Raw genomic sequence first — 19162 nt, 5'->3', positions numbered from 1 at the left:
AATGTGAAACCCAAAACTATAAAAACCCTGATAGACAACCTAGGCAATACCATCCTGGACATAGGAACAGGCAAAGATTTTGTGACAAACACACCAGAAGCAATCACAACAAAAGCAAAAATTGACAAATGGGATCTAATTAAACTTAAAGAGTTTCTGCACAGCAAAAGAAACTATCACAAACAGACAACCTACAGAATGGAAGAAAATATTTCTAAAGTATTCATCTGGCAAAGGTATTAACCCAGCATCTATAAGGCAGTTAAACAAATTTACAAGAGAAAAATAACCCTATCAAAAAGTGGGCAAAGGCCATGAAAAGACACTTTTCAAAAGAAGACATATATGCGGCCAACAAGCATATGAAAGAAAGCTCAACATCACTGATAATTAGAGAAATGCAAATCAAAACCACAATGAGATACCATCTCACACCAGTCAGAATGACTGTTATTAAAAAGTCAAAAAATAGTAGATGCTGGTGAGGTTGCAGAGAAATGGGAACACTCATACACTGTTGTTGGGAGTGTAAATTAGTTCAACCATTGTGGAAAGCAGTATAGCAATTCCTCAAAGAGCTAAAACCAGAACTACCATTTGACTCCACAATCTCATTACTGGGTATATACCCAGAGGAATATAAATCATTCTACCATAAAGACACATGAACATGAATGTTCACTGCAGCACTATTCACAATAGCAAAGGCATGGAATCAACTTAAATGCCCATCAACGACCAATTGGATAAAGAAAATGTGGTATAGATACACGATGGAATACTATGCAGCCATAAAAAAGAATGAGATCATGTCTTTTGTGGGAACATGGATGGAGCTGGAGGCTATTATCCTTAGCAAACTGATGCAGGAACAGAAAACCACATACCATGTGTTCCCAGTTATAAGTGGCAGCTAAATGATCAGCACACATGAACACATAGAGGGGAACAACAGGCACTGGGGTCTACTTGAGGATGAAAGGTTGGAAGAGGGAGAGGAGAGGAGAAAAGATAACTATTGGGTACTGGACTTAATATCTGGGTGATGAAATAATCTATACAACAAACCCCTTTGACACAAATTTACCTATATAACAAATCTTCACAAACCTAAAATGAAAATTAAAAAGAAAAAAGAACAGGAATATGAATTGACTATAACAAGCATACCCCTAACAGAGAGATAACTAACAGACTATTTTTGCTTATTGGATTTAGGTATTAGATAATTCATTCAATACCTGACTTATTTCTCTTAGCATAATGCCCTCAAGGTGAATTCATATTGCCAAGAATGACAGGATATGTAAGTTTTGTTTGTAACATACCTTAATTAAAAAAATAAATAAAATATTTCTCATAAAAATAATAGTCTGTAACCCAGACCAGACTCAAAAGAAGTAAAGTTGAGGGTCATATAAATCAGGCTATAAACACATAAGAATTTTGATAAAACTGGGAATTAAGATTCAGTTCTGGAATTCAGATTTCTCTAGGCATAGAAGCTAACCACGTTCAGGGACATCTTCATTAGGTCACCACAGAGTATACAGATAGAAGATCAATTTTGAGGGCAGCTTATAGATAGATTCCTGCAGTCAAGACTGGAGAGAAATGCAATAGATTATCTCTATCCAAGCCCCTCTCTTCCAACAGGTAACATTCTAAACCATTTAGAACAGAGGGAGGACAATGAGTTCCATTTTTATCATCCGTTGCCTGCATGCTAGTGCAATCCTGCTGAGGCACCAGAGTTGCAACCCAAACACAGAAAAAGGAAGCATGCTCCCCTAAGTTTTTGCTAAAAGCTGGGGCCACTAACTAAAATGTCCGAGGCTTTGTATAAATGTGTGGTGTAGACAAGGCTTTAGATCTTTTTTGACACATGCATACTTACATATACCTCCTCCTCAACTTCATTCATGATATCAAGATGAAACTTTGTGATATTAACTACAGATCTGCCCCAACACCAGTTATCCAGCATCCCTCTTCCTACTGAAGCAGAAACATCTATTGCCTCAAGATTGAGATTGTTTAAACAGGAATGAGAAGAAAACAGAACAGAAGATGCCTTCATCTATTTTATTTCAAAATAGACTTTTAGAAAGTTATAGTAGGTCAGGTGCGGTGGCTCACGCCTGTAATCCCAGCACTTTGGGAGGTTGAGGCAGGTAGATCACGAGGTCAGAGGTTCAAGACTAGCCTGGCCAACATGGTAAAAACACATCTCTACTAAAAATACAAAAATTAGCTGGGCGTGGTGGCATGCGCCTATAATCCCAGCTACTAGGGAGGCTGAGGCAGGATAATTGCTTGAACCCAGGACGCGGAGGTTGCAGTGAGCTGAGATTGTGTCACTGCACTCCAGCCTGGGTGACAGAGCAAGACTCTGTCTTGGAAAAAAAAAAGTTATAGCAGATAAACATAGAATTGACATATGATCCAGCAATTTTACTCCTATGTATATATCCAAAGAATTGAAAGCAGGGATTTGAACAGATGTTTGTATGCCAATGTTTATAGCAGCATTATTCACAAATAGTCACGTATTCATCAACAGATGAATAGATAAGCAAAATGTGGCATATACATACAATGGAATATTATTCAGCCTTTAAAAAGGAATGAAGCTCTATAACATGTATGAAGCTTGAAGACATTATGCTAAGTGAAATATGCCAGACACAAAAGGACATATTGTTCCATTTATATGAGGTACTTAGATAGGTGGATTCATAGAAACAGGAAATAGATTAGAAGTTACCAGGGGCTGGGAGAAGAGGGAATGAGAAGTTGATTAATGGTTATAGAGCTTCTATTTGAAGTGATGAAAATATTTTGGAATTAGTGATGATGGTTGCATAACATTGTGAATGCAATTAATGCCACTGAATTGTGTGCTTAAAAGTGATTAAAATGGCAAATTTTGTTAAATATATTTATCACAACTTAAAAAAAACTAATAATGTGATATAACAAAACCATTATACCCTTTAAATGGATGAATTGTGTGATATATGAATTATATCTCAATAGATCTGTTTAAAACATTTATAACAGAGGCAATCTTCCCTTCAGACAGCTAACGTTCTCCAACGCTTTGGAAAATTTCTTAACCAGTCCTAGTATACCTTTTCAGCCGTCGTGGCTATAGATTTCATAAGTGATTACCGAAAAGGGATGTAGGCCCAAAATCTGAGAGTCAACCTTGGCTCTTTCCTTTTGCTCATAAATGTTATCCAATCCATCAGCAAATTCTGTGACTCTACCTCCAAAATGAATCATAAATCTGATTCCTTCACACAATCTCCATCACTATAATTCTAATGTAGGCTACTATTCTTCAGCCACAGTGGTCTTCTTCCTTCCTTTAAACATTCCAGGATTGTTTCTGCCCCAGGACCTTTGTACTTAGCATGACTTCTGTTTGAAATACTTTTCCATCAGATTTTCACATAGCTACATCTTCTTATCATTTAGGTCTCTAATAAAATGTTACCTCCTTAATGAGGCTTTCCCTAAACCCTCTCTCCAACCCAACCTCCCAGTTTAAAATATTTTTCTAACCCTAAGTCATTCTTTATTATAGCATCCTGAAGCACCTATCAGTACCTATACATCTATTTTTTATGTGTTTATGGTTTGTCTCCTTCCAACAGAATGCAAGCTCCTTGAAGGTAGGGATTCTGTCATGTTTCCTGTACTGTATACCTGGTGCCTAAATTGCTATGATAAACATTCAGTACATTTACTCTCTGACCAAAATGTGAATGATGTTGAAGACTAGAATGAATCTGACTGCAGGACATCATCTAGTAGGCTTTTGGGGAAAAAATTCTTATCAAGGTTTTGTGTGTCTAAGTTGCCTTTTCCTTTCAAAAGTGGAGTGCAACCAAGCATTCCAGTTAATTGTCCTTGTTAGTTGAGTTTCCATAAGTTGAATTTTACTTGATCCTTACGGTCAAGTTTTTAGGCTTCTGTATGAAGGAGGACTGTAAATAATTAACCTACACAGGCTTGCCAGGTGAACTCAAGTAAAGTCTAATTGAACAGATGGGCCTCATTCCTTTAACTGGAAGGCTATTAGATGATTTGACTGTGTCAGATACGAAAAGAAAGTGAGATCCTTAGATGAGTTCTTCTAGGAAACACAGTTTCAGAGTTCTCACAAAGATCTGGGGGTCCTGTGTGATGTTAATTACACTGATGCTGTCTGTGAGAGTTGGCAGCCTCAGAAAGAATGGAGACTTACCCCCCTTAGGCTTTCTGGGCTGTGAAACGCTCTCATGAACAAGTAGGTTACCTTGGAGGACTAATGGAGATAGTTTAATAAAATCCATATGGTTGGTTACTTTGGGCAGATGGCCGGCATGCCACCTTGGAAGCACCTAAAGTTTCTAGATGGTCTTCAAGGGCAGCTCTAGATTGTGCATATTGAAGTTGTTGAATCTGCAGGCCACAAAGGAATAGCTAAAGATGGATCAACTAGGAGATGAGCACAATAGTAATATTTTATAATTAAGGGTAGAAGTGGGATCAAGAGGATGGGGAAAATATTGAATGAGCTTTCTTTCTCTTCCCAAAGCCAGAAAATTAAAAAAAAAAACCCACATCTCTTCCATCAAGAAAGCAGAGAGATTATCTTATTTTATTTTTGTGAAGTACCCCTCACATCTCTACAGAACTGTGTCTGGAGAGTCTTTAGGTTTATTTTATTTTATTTAAGTTCCAGGATACATGTGCAGGACGTGCAGGTTTATAACATAGGTAAACGTGTGCCATGGTGGTTAGCTGCACCTATCAACCCATCACCTAAGTGTTATACCCTGCATACATTAGCTATTTATCCTGATGCTCTCCCTCCCCCTGAGTCTTTAGGTTTTAATTGCTCTATTGCTAGGCCCTTTTCCTAATGTTTCTTGGGACTTGTAGACACCTTCATACTTTTAAAGAGCTTTTGTGATATTAGCCTCTCACCAACCCCATAAGGACAGTAGAGCAAGGAATATTCTCCCTGATAAATGAAGAAACTGAGACCAAATATTCTTTACCCAAAGAAAAACAAGAAAGTCATCAGTGGATGTGGAACTAGAAACAAGTCGTCTTTCTCTTGTTCTTTCTAGTTTCATCTACACACATGACATAACCCTTAGCATGTCAGAAACTATAACAAGCCATGTAATAATAGCGGTTTGCTGCATTTATGGCATTCACTCTAGCTTTATAGATGCCTTTCTTTGCCTTCTTATCTTGGAACCCTTTGAAGTTGTCAGAGCATGGGAAGTGTCTTTTAAAAGTAGCCATAGATTTCCTTTTCTAATTGATCCATCAAGGGGAATAAAAACATAGATCAACCAGGCGATGATACAGATGCCTTAACATGTGCTGCATTAGAGACTCAGAGCATCAGGATCCTAGTGCCAGCTTTTCTCCATTGAGCTGAATGACGTTCAGCAAATCACAATGTCATGTACCTCATTGGTCTCAGGTGTAATGATACTTGTTCTGGCTGCCCCAGGATTGTTGTGTGGATTGTGTAGTAATGTATGTGAATGTGTGTTGAAAATTAATGGTCCACTAGATTGTGAGCTCCAAGAGGGTAAAGGCCATTTCTGTTTCATTCATAAACTAGCTGATCTTCCTACTGAGGTTACAGGGAATCATTAACCCTGCTGCTAAGTCACCATGGAGCATACCCATAGATTGGCCCATGCTGGGAAGTAGCTCCATAGAAATAAACACCATCAGCTTCCCTGGAGGGAAAGTCATCTAGTTATGTGAGATACTATATTTTAAGTTAATCTGTCTCCAAATATGGTGAAAAAGCCTGTCTAGGTATTTTCAGGTAATTTGGCAAAAGGTAGGAATTTAATTTTGTTTATAAGATGTATGATCGTCAGTGCTTAGCGTGAAGCTTGGCTCGAAAGTTACTGAAAGACTGCTGAATAAATAATGGAATATCAGGCATATTATTAGCTTGTCTTTATTGCTAAATGCTTTCCTTTCTGTTGGAGGCAGAAATTAGATGTGTTTTCAGTTGTGTGCATAGTTGTCAGTCAGGTCAACCTCTACTTTCTTGGAGATTGTCCTTTCCAGCCAGCCTGAGACTTGCCTGAAAGGAAGAGCTATGGAGTCACAGATTCCTAGCTGCTGAAGGATGGGAAAAGCCAACGGTGGTCTCACTGCATCTTTCCCTTTTCCAGAGGCCTTTTTGGCCAGGCCTCGGCATCCTCACCTGTGGCCGTTGCTCTGTCTCCAGTCTTGACCTATAAGGTCTATGGCTCTTGCTGTGTATTATATAACATAGGAAAGTAAGACTTTTTAAAAAATAAGACAGCATCAAAACAGCCATGTCAAAATTGAAAGACTGTTTTCTTTTTTTAAAACTGCCAAGTAGTATGTACAGCAGATGTCCCTGACCTGCTACCCTTAGTGTCAACTCATCTGTTGCTGTTGCTGTTATGTGTTCCCCTAGTGCATGGTTTGGATGTGTCCTCAAACATTTGGTCACATTTTATGTGTCTTCAAACAAATAAAATTTGGCTGCAGTTTTCCAGGTATATTGTCTGTTAAGATCTTAAATTCACCATGGCGTTTGGTGAGAAAAATTTTTAACAAAAGATTTTTACATTTTGATGTGTTTCCTAAGGCAAGGGGATGGATTAAGGTGTCAGGGAGGTCTGCTGTTTATATAGTTCAATTATAATAAAGCTTAAAGATTAATGGTTGATTTTCTGGATTATGTCAAAATGTCAGCATACTCTGCATAGGTGCACTTGTGGAAAGATTTTTCTCCCTTCCTGCATATACTTCAAAAGCCCTGTTATAGATAACCAATAAATATTGAAGAAATGTAGACCCAGTTGAAAATGCTTTCTGTGTGTGTGTGGTTGTGAATGTGTAAGCACAATCGAAATGCTATTAGCAGGGACTACTTTTCAAATCAGCATGGCAGAACCCCTCCTTTCGCTGCCTGTGCTAAAAAAAATTAAAAACTATAATGACCAAGACAATAATCAGAGACAAAACATTCTTCATGAGTAATTCAGCTGTGCTTCACAGGGCTTACAATGCCTGTAACTCATGAGACAGGACAGTCCCCTTAGCGGTCTCCTAATAAAGTTCAATTCTTCCGCCTTGCCTAGGGCACTGGAGCAAGTCACCACTCTCTCTACTCCTCTTCTTTCACATTTACTTTCTTAAAGAGGTTTAAATTAATGTTAAACATTTCATTTTTTAAAAAGAATTCCTTTTATCCCCCAAACTATCTGTAATGGGGATATGGCCAAGTATCTGGAAAAGAAATCTGGCATCCGGCATTGGGGTAAGACTCAAAGACTTCATCAGCTAACTGATCAAAACTAATACAAAAAGAGACAATTGACTTCTTATATGTGATATATAAGTTGTATATCAGTGTGTTCTTAGAATAAATAATGTATTTGTCTTAAGTCCTAAAATAATCACTGCAGTTATGCAGGCTCTGGTATAGTGAAATAAGAGATATGGTAGAGACAACGCAACTCTCTCCTTGGCAAATACTCTAATGACAGTTTTATAAAATTATCCCTTGAACTTATTGCCTTCATCAACATTATGGTGCTTCATTCTGATCTGGTGCCTTATTTCTTATTTTAATATGTGTCTTTATGCCCTATATACATGGGATTAAAACAGTACTATTTCCCTGTCAACTGTCCAAACATATCAAGTTGACATGGATTTAAATTTTCTGGGATTCTAGAATTACTGCCTATTTCCAGAAGAGAGCATTTAAGTTCTCATAAAACCTTCTACCAGCATGGCAAATGATCACCACATAAAATCAGAAAGTTTTGAGATTATCTCATCTCTGTCATGATGATTTCTGCAAGGTTTCTGGGTGTGGTATACATCTCATAAAATGATGCACTATACAAGTCAGCCTCCAGACCTGGCCATTTTCCGAAAGTTTGCTTGTTTCAAAAAGGGTGGCATTTTCCCCCATGTGTTTCTGCCCTGTATAGCTAAGGGAGGAAGCTGAGTTTAGTGGTTAGTGCAATAGGCTGAGTCAGCAAGTTTAGTTTCTTATTTGGTGATGTGATTTGCTGAAAACCTTTGTCAAACCAACTCTGTCTAAATGATGAAAGAAGTCTTTGTTCTCTTATATGTAACTTGTAAACTTCAGTGTGACTAGTATCTTCAATGGTACTGTTCTGAAACTCTGAAACATCTCTCTGGGATTTTTCTGCCTTATATACTTTTGGAGAATCAAGAAACCAAGCAGCGGCAAAGCAAGCAACAAACTAAACCAAATACCAGGGCCCCAGCAGCCTACGCACACAGGTATATGCACAGGCATATCACAGGTTATACACGACCTGGCAGGGCCATCCACTCAGGTGAGAATAAGAATGAAGGCCTCTGGAGTTGTGCCCAAATAAACACAAGAGGCTTGCATAAAGTTCAGCAAATGAGAAAGAGAAAAATTGTCCATTACGGTATAAATAAAATACTGGACCTTTAACTTTTCCATTAGGATTAACTTTAGAACAAACATCTCCCCTTCTTCCACCATCAGACATTTAATGTAAAAAGGGGAAAAATGTGATTCCTGTTAAAGTGCCTATTGGGGGCTAAATATTTTGTGGGGTAGAATTTTCCTTAGCCAGGTGCCTACTACATTCTGTAACTCTGTGAAGCCAGCTTTGTCTGCAGCTGGGCATTACATGGCTTATGTCACATCATAGGCTAAGTGCTTTAAGGGATCTAACTGAAGGGTAAATATTTAAAAAAATTTTAAAATAATTCTATTACATCAATGGAAAATAATGTTTATTGAACCACTGTTAACAACACCAAAATATTTTCAAAAGGTTAAACATTTATCAAGAGGAAATTGATAAAGGAAATAATAGAGTTGAAGTAAAGTTGAATACTATGAAGTAAAAAAAAAAGTAAATCTATACTTATTTGAGTTTTAAAAAACAAACAAATAATGTCAAGAGAATACTATGTTATATGATTTCATGTATAAAATGTTTTGGGTGTTTATGCATATAAATGTATAAATAATTATTTGAGTGCATCTTAATAAAATATTAATATCAATTTTCACAAAAAAAGAAATCCAGCATCCTAGTTATTTTCTAATACTTTTAAAGGTCTGCAGGCAGAGAGAACTTTGAAATTACTTTTTCTTCCAGTGCCACCTTTTAACATGAATCTGTATCAGGTTAAATTTCCAAAACCTAGTGGTGAATGGTCATTTCAGTGCATCTTTCCAAATCATTGTAGCATTTCTCTGGGCAACAACAATAAACCCATCTACTTGTTTTTTTGGCATATGTGCTTCTACATCTGGTTGGGATATATAGTTTTGGAGCTGCTGTCTAAGGAAATCAGTTTTCAAATCAAGAGAGTTGATAGTAATATTCCAGATGTCTCTTCTAGCAGCATGCATTCTGCTCCCTGCCTTTCCTGATGGAACAGGTCCCTCTGTTCCACTGATTATGGGATTGTAAGATGACATCTAGGGAAAGCTCATAAAGTGAGAGAAACAAATGAATCATTTAAAAATACCATCATTTTAATGGCAGCTTTACTCAGGACAAGTAAAAATGTCTGCAGGGCAATTAGAAAAGAATTTTATTTTATTTATTCCTATCTCTTAGTGGAAGGACTAGAGGGCTGGCCCTAGGCTGTCTTATGTTATTACAATTTGGTCACTGTAGTATTAGTATAGAGTGAGCATGGGAAGAAATGAGTTCATATTATGTTTGTAAATGTTGCATGTGATCTTGTTTCATCTTCTGAAGTTCATAAGGCATGCTCTCAGAGATCCCCAATGTGTGTGTGTGTGTGTGTGTGTGAGTTACTGGTTTCTTTTTGTTTTTTGTTTTTGAGACAGAGTCTCACTCTGTCTCCAGGCTGTAGTGTTGTGGCAAGATCTCAGCTCACTGCAACTGCTGAATCCCTGGTTCAAGCGATTCTCCTGCCTCAGCCTTCCGAGTAGCTGGAATTACAGGCATGTACCACCACGCTCAGCTAATTTTTGTATTTTTAGTAGAGACAGGGTTTCACCGTGTTGACCAGGCTGGTCTCAATCTCCTGAGCTCGTGATCTGCCTGCCTCAGCCTCCCAAAGTGCTGGGACTACAGGTGTGAGCCACTACGCCCGGCCAGGAGTTAGTTTTTAAAATTACCTTTATGACTTGACATCACTGAAGATTGACGGGGAAGTGACATGACTGTGGCAGTCAAGTCCCTAATAAAGGATGATGTGCTCTTGCTGGCTGCCTTCTTTGCCCCATTGGATTTAAATGGCTTGGAGACCAATTGGCCGCTGGCCCCACAACCCTGTATTGTACGAATATCAAGGATAGCCTTTGTTGGGTCTAGACAACATTTTCAGTATAAGCAGTTTAAAGGAGTTGGTTTTTCTATGCTGCTTTTATAGTTCCACTTTTAGATAATCAACATTCATGTGCTGCCCTGAAGAACCACCCCACCAAGTCCTTAATGATGCCACCAGTGACCATTTGGGGAAACAGAAAAAGTGGCATGCCAGAACTATAAAATGATTTGTACTTCCTTATACTTAGAAATATCCAGCTCCCTGTCTAATCAGATTTTCAAAACAGCTCAATTTCCATACGAATTACTCATTGGCTAGGAATTGATGAGCATTAGAAACCACAAACCAATCAGAATGTGGCAATAGCTTTGCTCAGAATTAAATGTTAATTCAAATCAGCTCTGGTAATATGATGCCCTTTAATGAAATCATCATTGAATGATTTAGTAGATGCTTTCCTAGTTTTTGAGAAAGACACAAAATAAGTGGGAGATGGGGTCTGGGCATGGGGGCAATGAATATTTGGTCACACTTTCTGCCTCTGGGCTAATAAATCTCTTCATCTTTCCAGAGAGCCTCCTTTTGCCTGCAATATGGATGAATGGCCTTTGAAAGCCTAATGGGAATTGATGCCATTTATTGATTACCATTTAAAGCACAACTTTCTAATCTCTAATTGTTTTTGAAAGAAAAATGCTTTCCAGTGGAATAAGTATCTCTTATCTGAGGGTTCAAGTCTGGTGTCTTGATGTCCTAAGTGGTTAATTACTTCATATAGAAACTTCTGGTGTCTTGATATCCTAAGTGGTTAATTACTTCATATAGAAACTTCTGGTGTCTTGATATCCTAAGTGGTTAATTACTTCATATAGAAACTTCTGGTGTCTTGATATCCTAAGTTGTTAATTACTTCATATAGAAACTTCATGCCTATTGGGATGGTTATCATAAGCTCTGTTGAAGGTTGATATCAAACCAGATTTCCATGCAGCTGGTTATGTGTTGACTACTCATCAGATGGAAATCCCTGGCTTCTAGCCCTGATAAATGTGAGTGATTTCATGGGGGCAGGAGATTGTTTCTAAATAAGCTTCTGGGACTGCCATAGTAGTGAGGGTCAAGGCTAGATTAGTTCCAGAGGGTCTTCATGTTATTTTGATGCTCCCAACATTGGACCCCTCCTCCCAGTTGGGGATTATGATCTGCTCAGTAAACAGGTGGTAAAGGTGAGATATGGATATCTTGAATCAATGAGAATTCTTGAAAGGGTCCCAGGACTAATACATTCTCTTTCAGGGAGTGAAAACAGTTTGTAGTTAATTGCTATAATGTCAAGAAACATACTCTTCCTGGTTTACTGTGAAGTAATTGGACAAATCTCATCATAATACATGTAGAAATGATATTTCTTATTGATTATTTAAAAAGCAGGTTTAGAACCACCATCTGTTTACTCTGGGCCTTTGAGGAAAAATCAGCAATTATATCTGTCATCCAATAACTTGATTATTGGTTGGAGAGAGTGACTAACTACTCCACCTACTACCCAAGTGGCTTCTGGATCATTGCTACAACTAGTTACTGTGGTTACAGTAGCAGGCAGTAGTAATATTATAGAATGTGTCCGTTTTCTAATCTAAATTAGCATATTTTTCTTGTTGGGGTAACTGAAAAAACATTTTAGTTCTTAAAAACTCTACTAGTATTCTTCCTTAATAGTCCAGTTACCATAGAATAAAGATCTTGATGGTTTATGTGAAAGTGGTTTGTCCCTCATATTATCCTTCTATCATTTCCTGCTTCAATCTCCTTTCATCTTTCCTCTTGACAGACTTCACATGGCTTTATTAACTTTTGCTAGTGAACAATTTACTGTTTCCCTAATAAGATTTTGCCTATGAGGAGCTGAGGGAATACGTCTACCCAAGAAATTAAAACAATTATCAGCTGTCCTGAAAATGAAATTATCACCATGTACACAAATACTTGATACAATTGTAACACATCTCAATAGACAACTAACATTTAAAATAGAATATGTAATTTCTTATAGTCCATTACTCATCAGTCTTAGAGTCAATTGCCTAACTTCTGTGAACCTCTGAGACAAAAAAGCACTGCTTTTGTAAAAGCTAGAAAGCAGAATATATATTATTTAGTTCAATCCCCTCATTATTCAAGTGAGGGGACTGAAGCTGGTAGAAGTTAAATGGCTTGCCCAAGGACAAACAATCACTTTGTGGCAGGGTTGGGATTCAAACCTGGGAGTCCAAACTCAGTGCCCTCAACATGCAACTTGTTATGTCTTACTCCAGTCTTGGTTCTAAACGACAATGAAGTAGATCACCAACCAAGCAGCCCAGTATTTAAGATGGTCTCCTTTGATAACATTCCCACTCTTTCCCAACTCTCCCTTAAAAGCACTGTGAACTTGCCTTTGTGAGAAGATGATAAAATAAAAATCAGCAGGCTCGATTAACTGCAAAGCACTTACTCTGAAAAATTCTTTTGTTGAACCGGAGTCCAGGGTCCCATATGCAATTTCAGTCTGTTTAGCTAAGTCTTCAGCACTCTCTATGGGAGAAACCATCCTCTCCACAGTCAGGAAAGCAGCGAGATTGGCAGTATAGGAAGAAATTATGATCAGGGTGAAGAACCACCAAACCCCTCCAACAATGCGCCCGGAGAGTGATCTATAAAACAAAACAAAAACAAATCCAGACCCAGAGGGGCCAGATCTAAGTTTAAGAAATCCTTGTCTTTATTTCTGGAAAGAGGAGTGGTTTCAGTATAGCTGATGAAGGAGGGAAATAGATGATGTGAGGGAATTAAAACATTAAACAAAGGTCACATGTTAACAACAATACCCCATGTCATGATGGCATATTATGATGGTGCATGCATAATACTCGTCAGGCCTATACACATTTCAAAGCAGGATTTTCTTTTTAAAAAATGAGGTCAGGTCTCTCTATGTTGCCCAGACTGGACTTGAACTCCTGGGCTCTAGCTATCTTCCAGCTTCAGCCTCCTGAATAGCTGGGACTACAAGTGCACTCCCAGCAGGATTTTTCCTTTTAATTACAGGAAAAAATATTTTTTACCATCTCCTGCTTCCACAAGTAATAATTTAACTTATCGAGTTCTCTTCCTGTGAAGTTTGCTGGGCACACCTGTAGAAGCAAATGGTTTTCAGCCTTGGCTGCACATTAAAATCACCTAGGATCTTAAAAAAAGCTAATGCCCAGGCCCACCAATTAAATCAGAACTTGGGAGGTAGGACACAGACATTTACATTTTTTAAAGCTCACCAGGTGATTACAAAGTGCAACCAACGTTGAAAACCACTCCTACAAGGTAATGTCATGAGAGAAACATAGTCAAAAACCTCTTCTCACTTGAAGATAAATGGGCAGGTGCTGGAAAATGAACACTATTCACTTTGAGTTTAATAAATTTAACAAAGACATTGCTATTTTGTGGAGTTGGTCACCCATGCGAGGAGCTAGATGATAATATTTATTATCATCTTCATATAAATAGCTTTTGGAGCCCAGGAGATTAGAAACTTTCTCCTTTGACAACTAAGCCTTAACCACTCAGGGCAGACTCCAAGTGAAGTAGGAAACTACCTGTATAGTCGGATTAGAGGCATTAAAAGGCTTGCTTCCTCCACACCACCTTCCACCCCCACACACAGAAAACGAAAACAAAATCATCCTCCTGGTCCGACAGAGAAATTCTATTGGACTCACCCTCTGTGTTGTTTTCAGGAGGCTTGATCAAAACGTAACACATTACTTCAACAGCACCCACTGTTTATTCAGTTAGTAGGGAATGGGAAAGAAGATGGGTAAGTTTTAATAAGGGGAAATTTTTGTTCTTAAATGTTACTGTGCATCAGCATTACCTGAGGTGTTTGTTAAAATGCAGATTCGGAATAGCTGAATGCCCAAGAATCTGCACTTCTTAAGCATCACAGGTGATTCTGCTGCAAGTGGTCTGCAGACCAAAATGAGAAACATTGTTCTTCTACATCAGTGATTCTCAGTTCTGCCTGCATATCAATATCACCTAGGGAGCTTCAGTCAAAACACGTCAAAACAAAAAGACAAAAAAACCTTGCCTAGGCTTCATCCAAGACCAATTAAATCATAACCCTGGGGGTTGGGACTAAGCAGCAGCACTTCATAAAACTCTCAAAGTGCAGACAGGGTTGCAAGTTTGGTCCTACATCATGAGTGTTCCTCAGAGACAGGGACCGTAGGAAGTTATTGGACAGTGTGAGGGAATTGAATGCTCAGTGATGGGTAATGGCTTGTACTCAGGAAACTTCGTCTCCTTCACAGTGTTGCTGAAGGCTGGCTCTGTCTGCAGAAATGAAAATCTGCTCCCTAGGTTTTATAAAACATTGCCACATCATCCTTAGGATAATTCTGCTGTGTGGCAGAGCTCCATCCTAGTTACGCTATGTTCTCCCATGCCCAGAAAAGCTCACAGGAAGAGAACCCACTCTGTCATAAAGTCAAGAATAGGCGTAGGAGCCTGGCATATCTCCAGGCTCTGTGGGAAGAGGGTAGTTCTGGGCTGAGAGCCGGCAAATCAAGCTCTCCTCTGTCTGTACCAGCATTTCACCACTTTAAAGCAAACTTAAATTCCTGTGTCCCAAGATAACCTTTTTCTGGCCTCTGGAAAACTCAGTTGTTTTAGATGCTACGCTCTGATTGAATAATTTTGGCAGGTATTTTGATAAATATTTATTATTGGTTAACTATAACAAACTGACTTGATTTTTTTAAATCTGCAGTTCCTGTTGGTCCCTGGATTCCTGAGACAACCCTTATTTATTTCCTGAACATGATCACTTTTAGCTTTTTGAATTTGAAAATCTGCTTTGCAGTAGATTTTTCTAACAGTTACACTATCTCAGGATTTCATCTGGGAACATTTCTCTTTTAATCAGAAGTAAAAACATCTGGATGAGTCAGAAAAGAATGTGCACACTTCTGAATGCTAAAAGTATACAGAGTGTTTTGATTATGCGTTTAGACCTTTCAGAGTCTTTCTTCATTGTTGCCACATACATTTAATTTATTCTGAACTGATCTGACTCTAGAAATAATTTTGCTATATAAAAGATTAACACTCCAAAGAAACATCCATAGTAATAGAGGAACAAAAATGATAACAATTATAGCTAATACTTATTGAGCACTTCTTGTGTGCCAGACTCTGTTCTAATTGCTTTACCTGTGCCAACTATTTTAATTCTTTATCCCTATGGTTAGGTACTATTTTAAAGATAAGCAAACAGAGGTATTTTACAGATAAAGAAACTGAGGCACAGAGAGGCGGAATAGAAAATAAAACATTTAAACTTATTCACTAGGAGAGAAATACCCACATTTTTGTAGTATAAAATACCTGTATTTTGTATAAGAAAATCCAAAATGGTGTGTAAGTTATAGAAGGTACAAAGTTTCTCCAAACGCTGAGAAATATAGTGGCATGAAAACCAAACATATTTGTATAATTATTGTTTATTATCTGTTGTTCATTTGGGACACAACTGTGACTGTCATTCTTATTTGGAATGGTGAGGTTTTGCCAGACCAAGGAGAAAACTGACTTTGGAGTAATTCCAGAATCACAGTTTGATATGGAAAGAGGTATATTTTGCTGCTGTGAATACTAATGGTAGTTTATGCATTGTCTACTTGACAATGTGGAGAAAAATACAGTAATTTATGGAAATTACACTGCGCCATTGTATTGAGGCCAATGGACTGTGGCTGTGTCAGTCTGATCTAAAATCAAGCCTGCACATCATAATCTGGTTATTTTGGCCACTTTAGTACTGACTCAGATCATCATGTGGTTGATCTGAATGACTCAGCTGTTGGTTGTTGACATGACTGAAAATAAACCTAAATGCAAAATGATCATTTTCATGGCCTCTTGTCTACATGGTTATTGACTTTGGCAATTTTGTGGTTAATATCATGATATACCTATGAGCATGGAGAATTTGGGTGATTACCCACATAAAAATGGCATAACAGTACCTGCATACCTCAGCAGAGATAGAAAAGGAGCTTCAGTGGAATCAGTGTGGAATGCACAAGCTTGCATTCAACATTCTCCCCTCAAAACAGTAGTAGCTTAGACAAAAGATTTGATGGAATTTCCACCACTTTATTCCCTTGTTTAGCATAAGCGCCTCAATCCTTTCACTGAGAAAAAGTGCAGTGGAACCTACAGGGAAGAAGCTCCATAGGCATTTTTACATTTACCTTTTCTCATTAAGGAAACTATAGCCACTTAAACTCACATTTCACATGGAGGTTATATAAAAAGTGACTGATGGGTCAATCCCATCACATTTTATAAACGATCTATTAAAATAAGATAAGACTTTATAGTTGAGTTAAAAAGACCTGTCATTTTCCAGTATCTTTCCCTCCATTAATGCAGCTACAAAATGTTTAACATTCATTTCAAATAGTTTTGTTGCACAAGACAGATTTCAAGGTTAGCATAATGAAATGGCTGTAAAATGCTGCACATTTAGTGTTTAGAAAAGCGCATTATAAGAAGCGTGTCATACCTTTTGAGGAAATGTAAGAGGAGGCGTGAAGTTAATGAAAGTAAATTAGCAACAAGAGGAAAACAGACATATAAAAGCACTGCAAAATACGTACATCAAATAATATACAATGCTCTTGTTATCTGTAATAATAAAGAACTAGAGTTTCTGAGTTAATAATAAAATGTATTTTATGACCTTTGAAATGATAATAAAAGTGAGCTATGTGCTATAACCTTTATCTTGTAAGTAAATTTTATAATCTTCACTTTACTAGCTTTACAAGATGAAGAGCTGGGACTGAAAACTGCTTCTCTATTGTACAAATTCTTTATCATTCCTTTTTTTCTCTTCTTTCTTCCAAAGTATGCATCATTTCTATACTCCATTTAATGCCATGTCTGTGACAGATTTTTAAAAAATGTGCAGAATCAATCTTTGGTTCTTACAGTCTTCTCTGATGGGAATAAGTAACCATGTCCCAAAGACTGAAAACTACAGCTTTTAGCCAGAAAAGCCATGAAATAGTTGTAATAAAAATTCTGTTTTTACCTCATTAATTTATCATCACATCACTGCTACTTTGAAGTGAATTTGCAGTAAGATAAAGACAGTGGTCATACATCAGCAGAGGAAAGGGTATGCTTAAAATATAGCCAAAAATCCTATTGTCTTTGATCTCATTTATTTTATACCCTTCCTGTCTTTTATTATTCTGCACATACTTTACGTTTTAAAGGAGGATCTACATGTCAACTAATCTGGACAGATCCCCTGCCCTCTTCAACAAAGTACTTCGTATCTTGAAAACTTAACAGGAGAGTAACACCTTTAGAAACATCTGTACACAGTAATCAGGTTCAAGTTCATCTGTTCTTTCCATTTTCTCTGTAATAATTCCCCCAACTCTCATGTCTTCGATTTGTCTAGCCCTCAGATGTCCCTGCAGCTGCACAGAAAGTCACCAGGGGGAGCATTTGTCTGGAAGGACTTGGACTCTGGACTGCTTAGTGGTTCTATCCAAGTTTTACAAAGGAAATAAATTTCATATTAAAAATAAAGTTACAACCTCCAGCCAATATCAGTAAGACATAGTAGAATAATACAATAAAAATATTTGCAAGAGTTGTAATCTTTAACAAAAGCAAGTTCAAGAAGGAATGTTGCTGGTTATTTCTCATCAGAGGTCAGCTCTTTGATACTAACTGGTATTTCAACTGTATTCCCAAGGAGTTTTAGGAACTAAAATGCAAATGTTATATTAGCTGTTAGTATTTGTGAAACTAGCATGGTTATGTGCAGCCAATTTAATAATGACAATAGCTATCATTTATTGAGAACTTACATGCCAGGCACTGTGCTTTTTATTTTACAGATGAAGAACTGAGGCTTAGCAAGGTTTAGTGATTTGCCCCAGGTGACACAACTGCTAAGCAGATCGTGAATCTAGTGAGGCTAACTCCAGTGCCCACGTGCTTAACCACTATGCTTCTTCCATCTGCCTGTACCCACTGCCTGTCTTCTGCTTCCCCACTCAGGGGGAAAAAGGTTGAATTGAATCTCCTCTTACCTTCCACCGACTCTTCCTAATAAATCAGTTTGTATGTGGACAAAACCTCAGCTTATTATATTGATTACCTTCTCTAGAGTTAGCTCAGCCTCCAGCTTCATGTAGAACAAACTTATTCACTCTGGACAATTATGGTAGTTCAAACCTAATATTGACATAGACTCTTTAAGCTTCTAGGTAGCTGTCAATAATTTGGTGGAAATGTAATGATGCCATCAGTTTTTCTCATGATGTCTTGTTTCTGATTTCCCAGTCTCTTACTTTGAGCATACACACACTTGATAATATTTTAAATGCTCACTGCCTACTTTCATTGAAAACCAGAAAAAAGGTAGAGTTTCTTTAGAGATTGAAAGAATGGAAAACAGCTCTTATGCCTGAGCATGAGGAGAGGAATGGAACAAACAGTGCAACTTCAGGTTGGTAGTGGGAGGCAGTATGCAGTAGTGGGAATAATCATACTGTTGCCTCTGAAAACCTCCATGACCTTGGATTTCATCACATCATCCTTTGGGTGCTGTTCCCTTGTCTGTGATGTGGGAAAAGCAGCATGAGGTGGAAAGAGCATGTTTTGGAATTGGAGCTTGATTTGTACTCAGGCTCTGCCATTAGCTGTGTGGCTGGGCAAATTATTTAATCTGACTATCACCTTCTTCAACTTAAAAATA

General features: G+C 37.8%; 1 protein-coding gene across 8 annotated transcripts in view; it reads right to left on the bottom strand.

Annotated features, from left to right (window-relative positions):
• Positions 1 to 19162, bottom strand: part of GRIA3 (glutamate ionotropic receptor AMPA type subunit 3) — a 319120-nt gene that overhangs the window by 50882 nt on the left and 249076 nt on the right. For all 8 annotated transcript variants that reach the window (XR_009214295.1, XM_032757560.2, XM_032757559.2 and 5 more), the window contains one exon: positions 12833 to 13031. Coding sequence is in view for 7 of the 8 variants with exons in the window: in XM_032757560.2 (XP_032613451.1) it covers positions 12833 to 13031 (199 nt within the window). In the remaining variant the exon portion in view is untranslated. The remainder of the gene's footprint in view (positions 1 to 12832; positions 13032 to 19162) is intronic.

Source organism: Hylobates moloch, unplaced genomic scaffold, assembly GCF_009828535.3.
Source record: "Hylobates moloch isolate HMO894 unplaced genomic scaffold, HMol_V3 SCAFFOLD_7, whole genome shotgun sequence".
Taxonomy (NCBI): domain Eukaryota; kingdom Metazoa; phylum Chordata; class Mammalia; order Primates; family Hylobatidae; genus Hylobates; species Hylobates moloch.
Note: the sequence above shows the minus strand (reverse complement) of the source record. Positions and strands in the feature narration are given on the sequence as shown.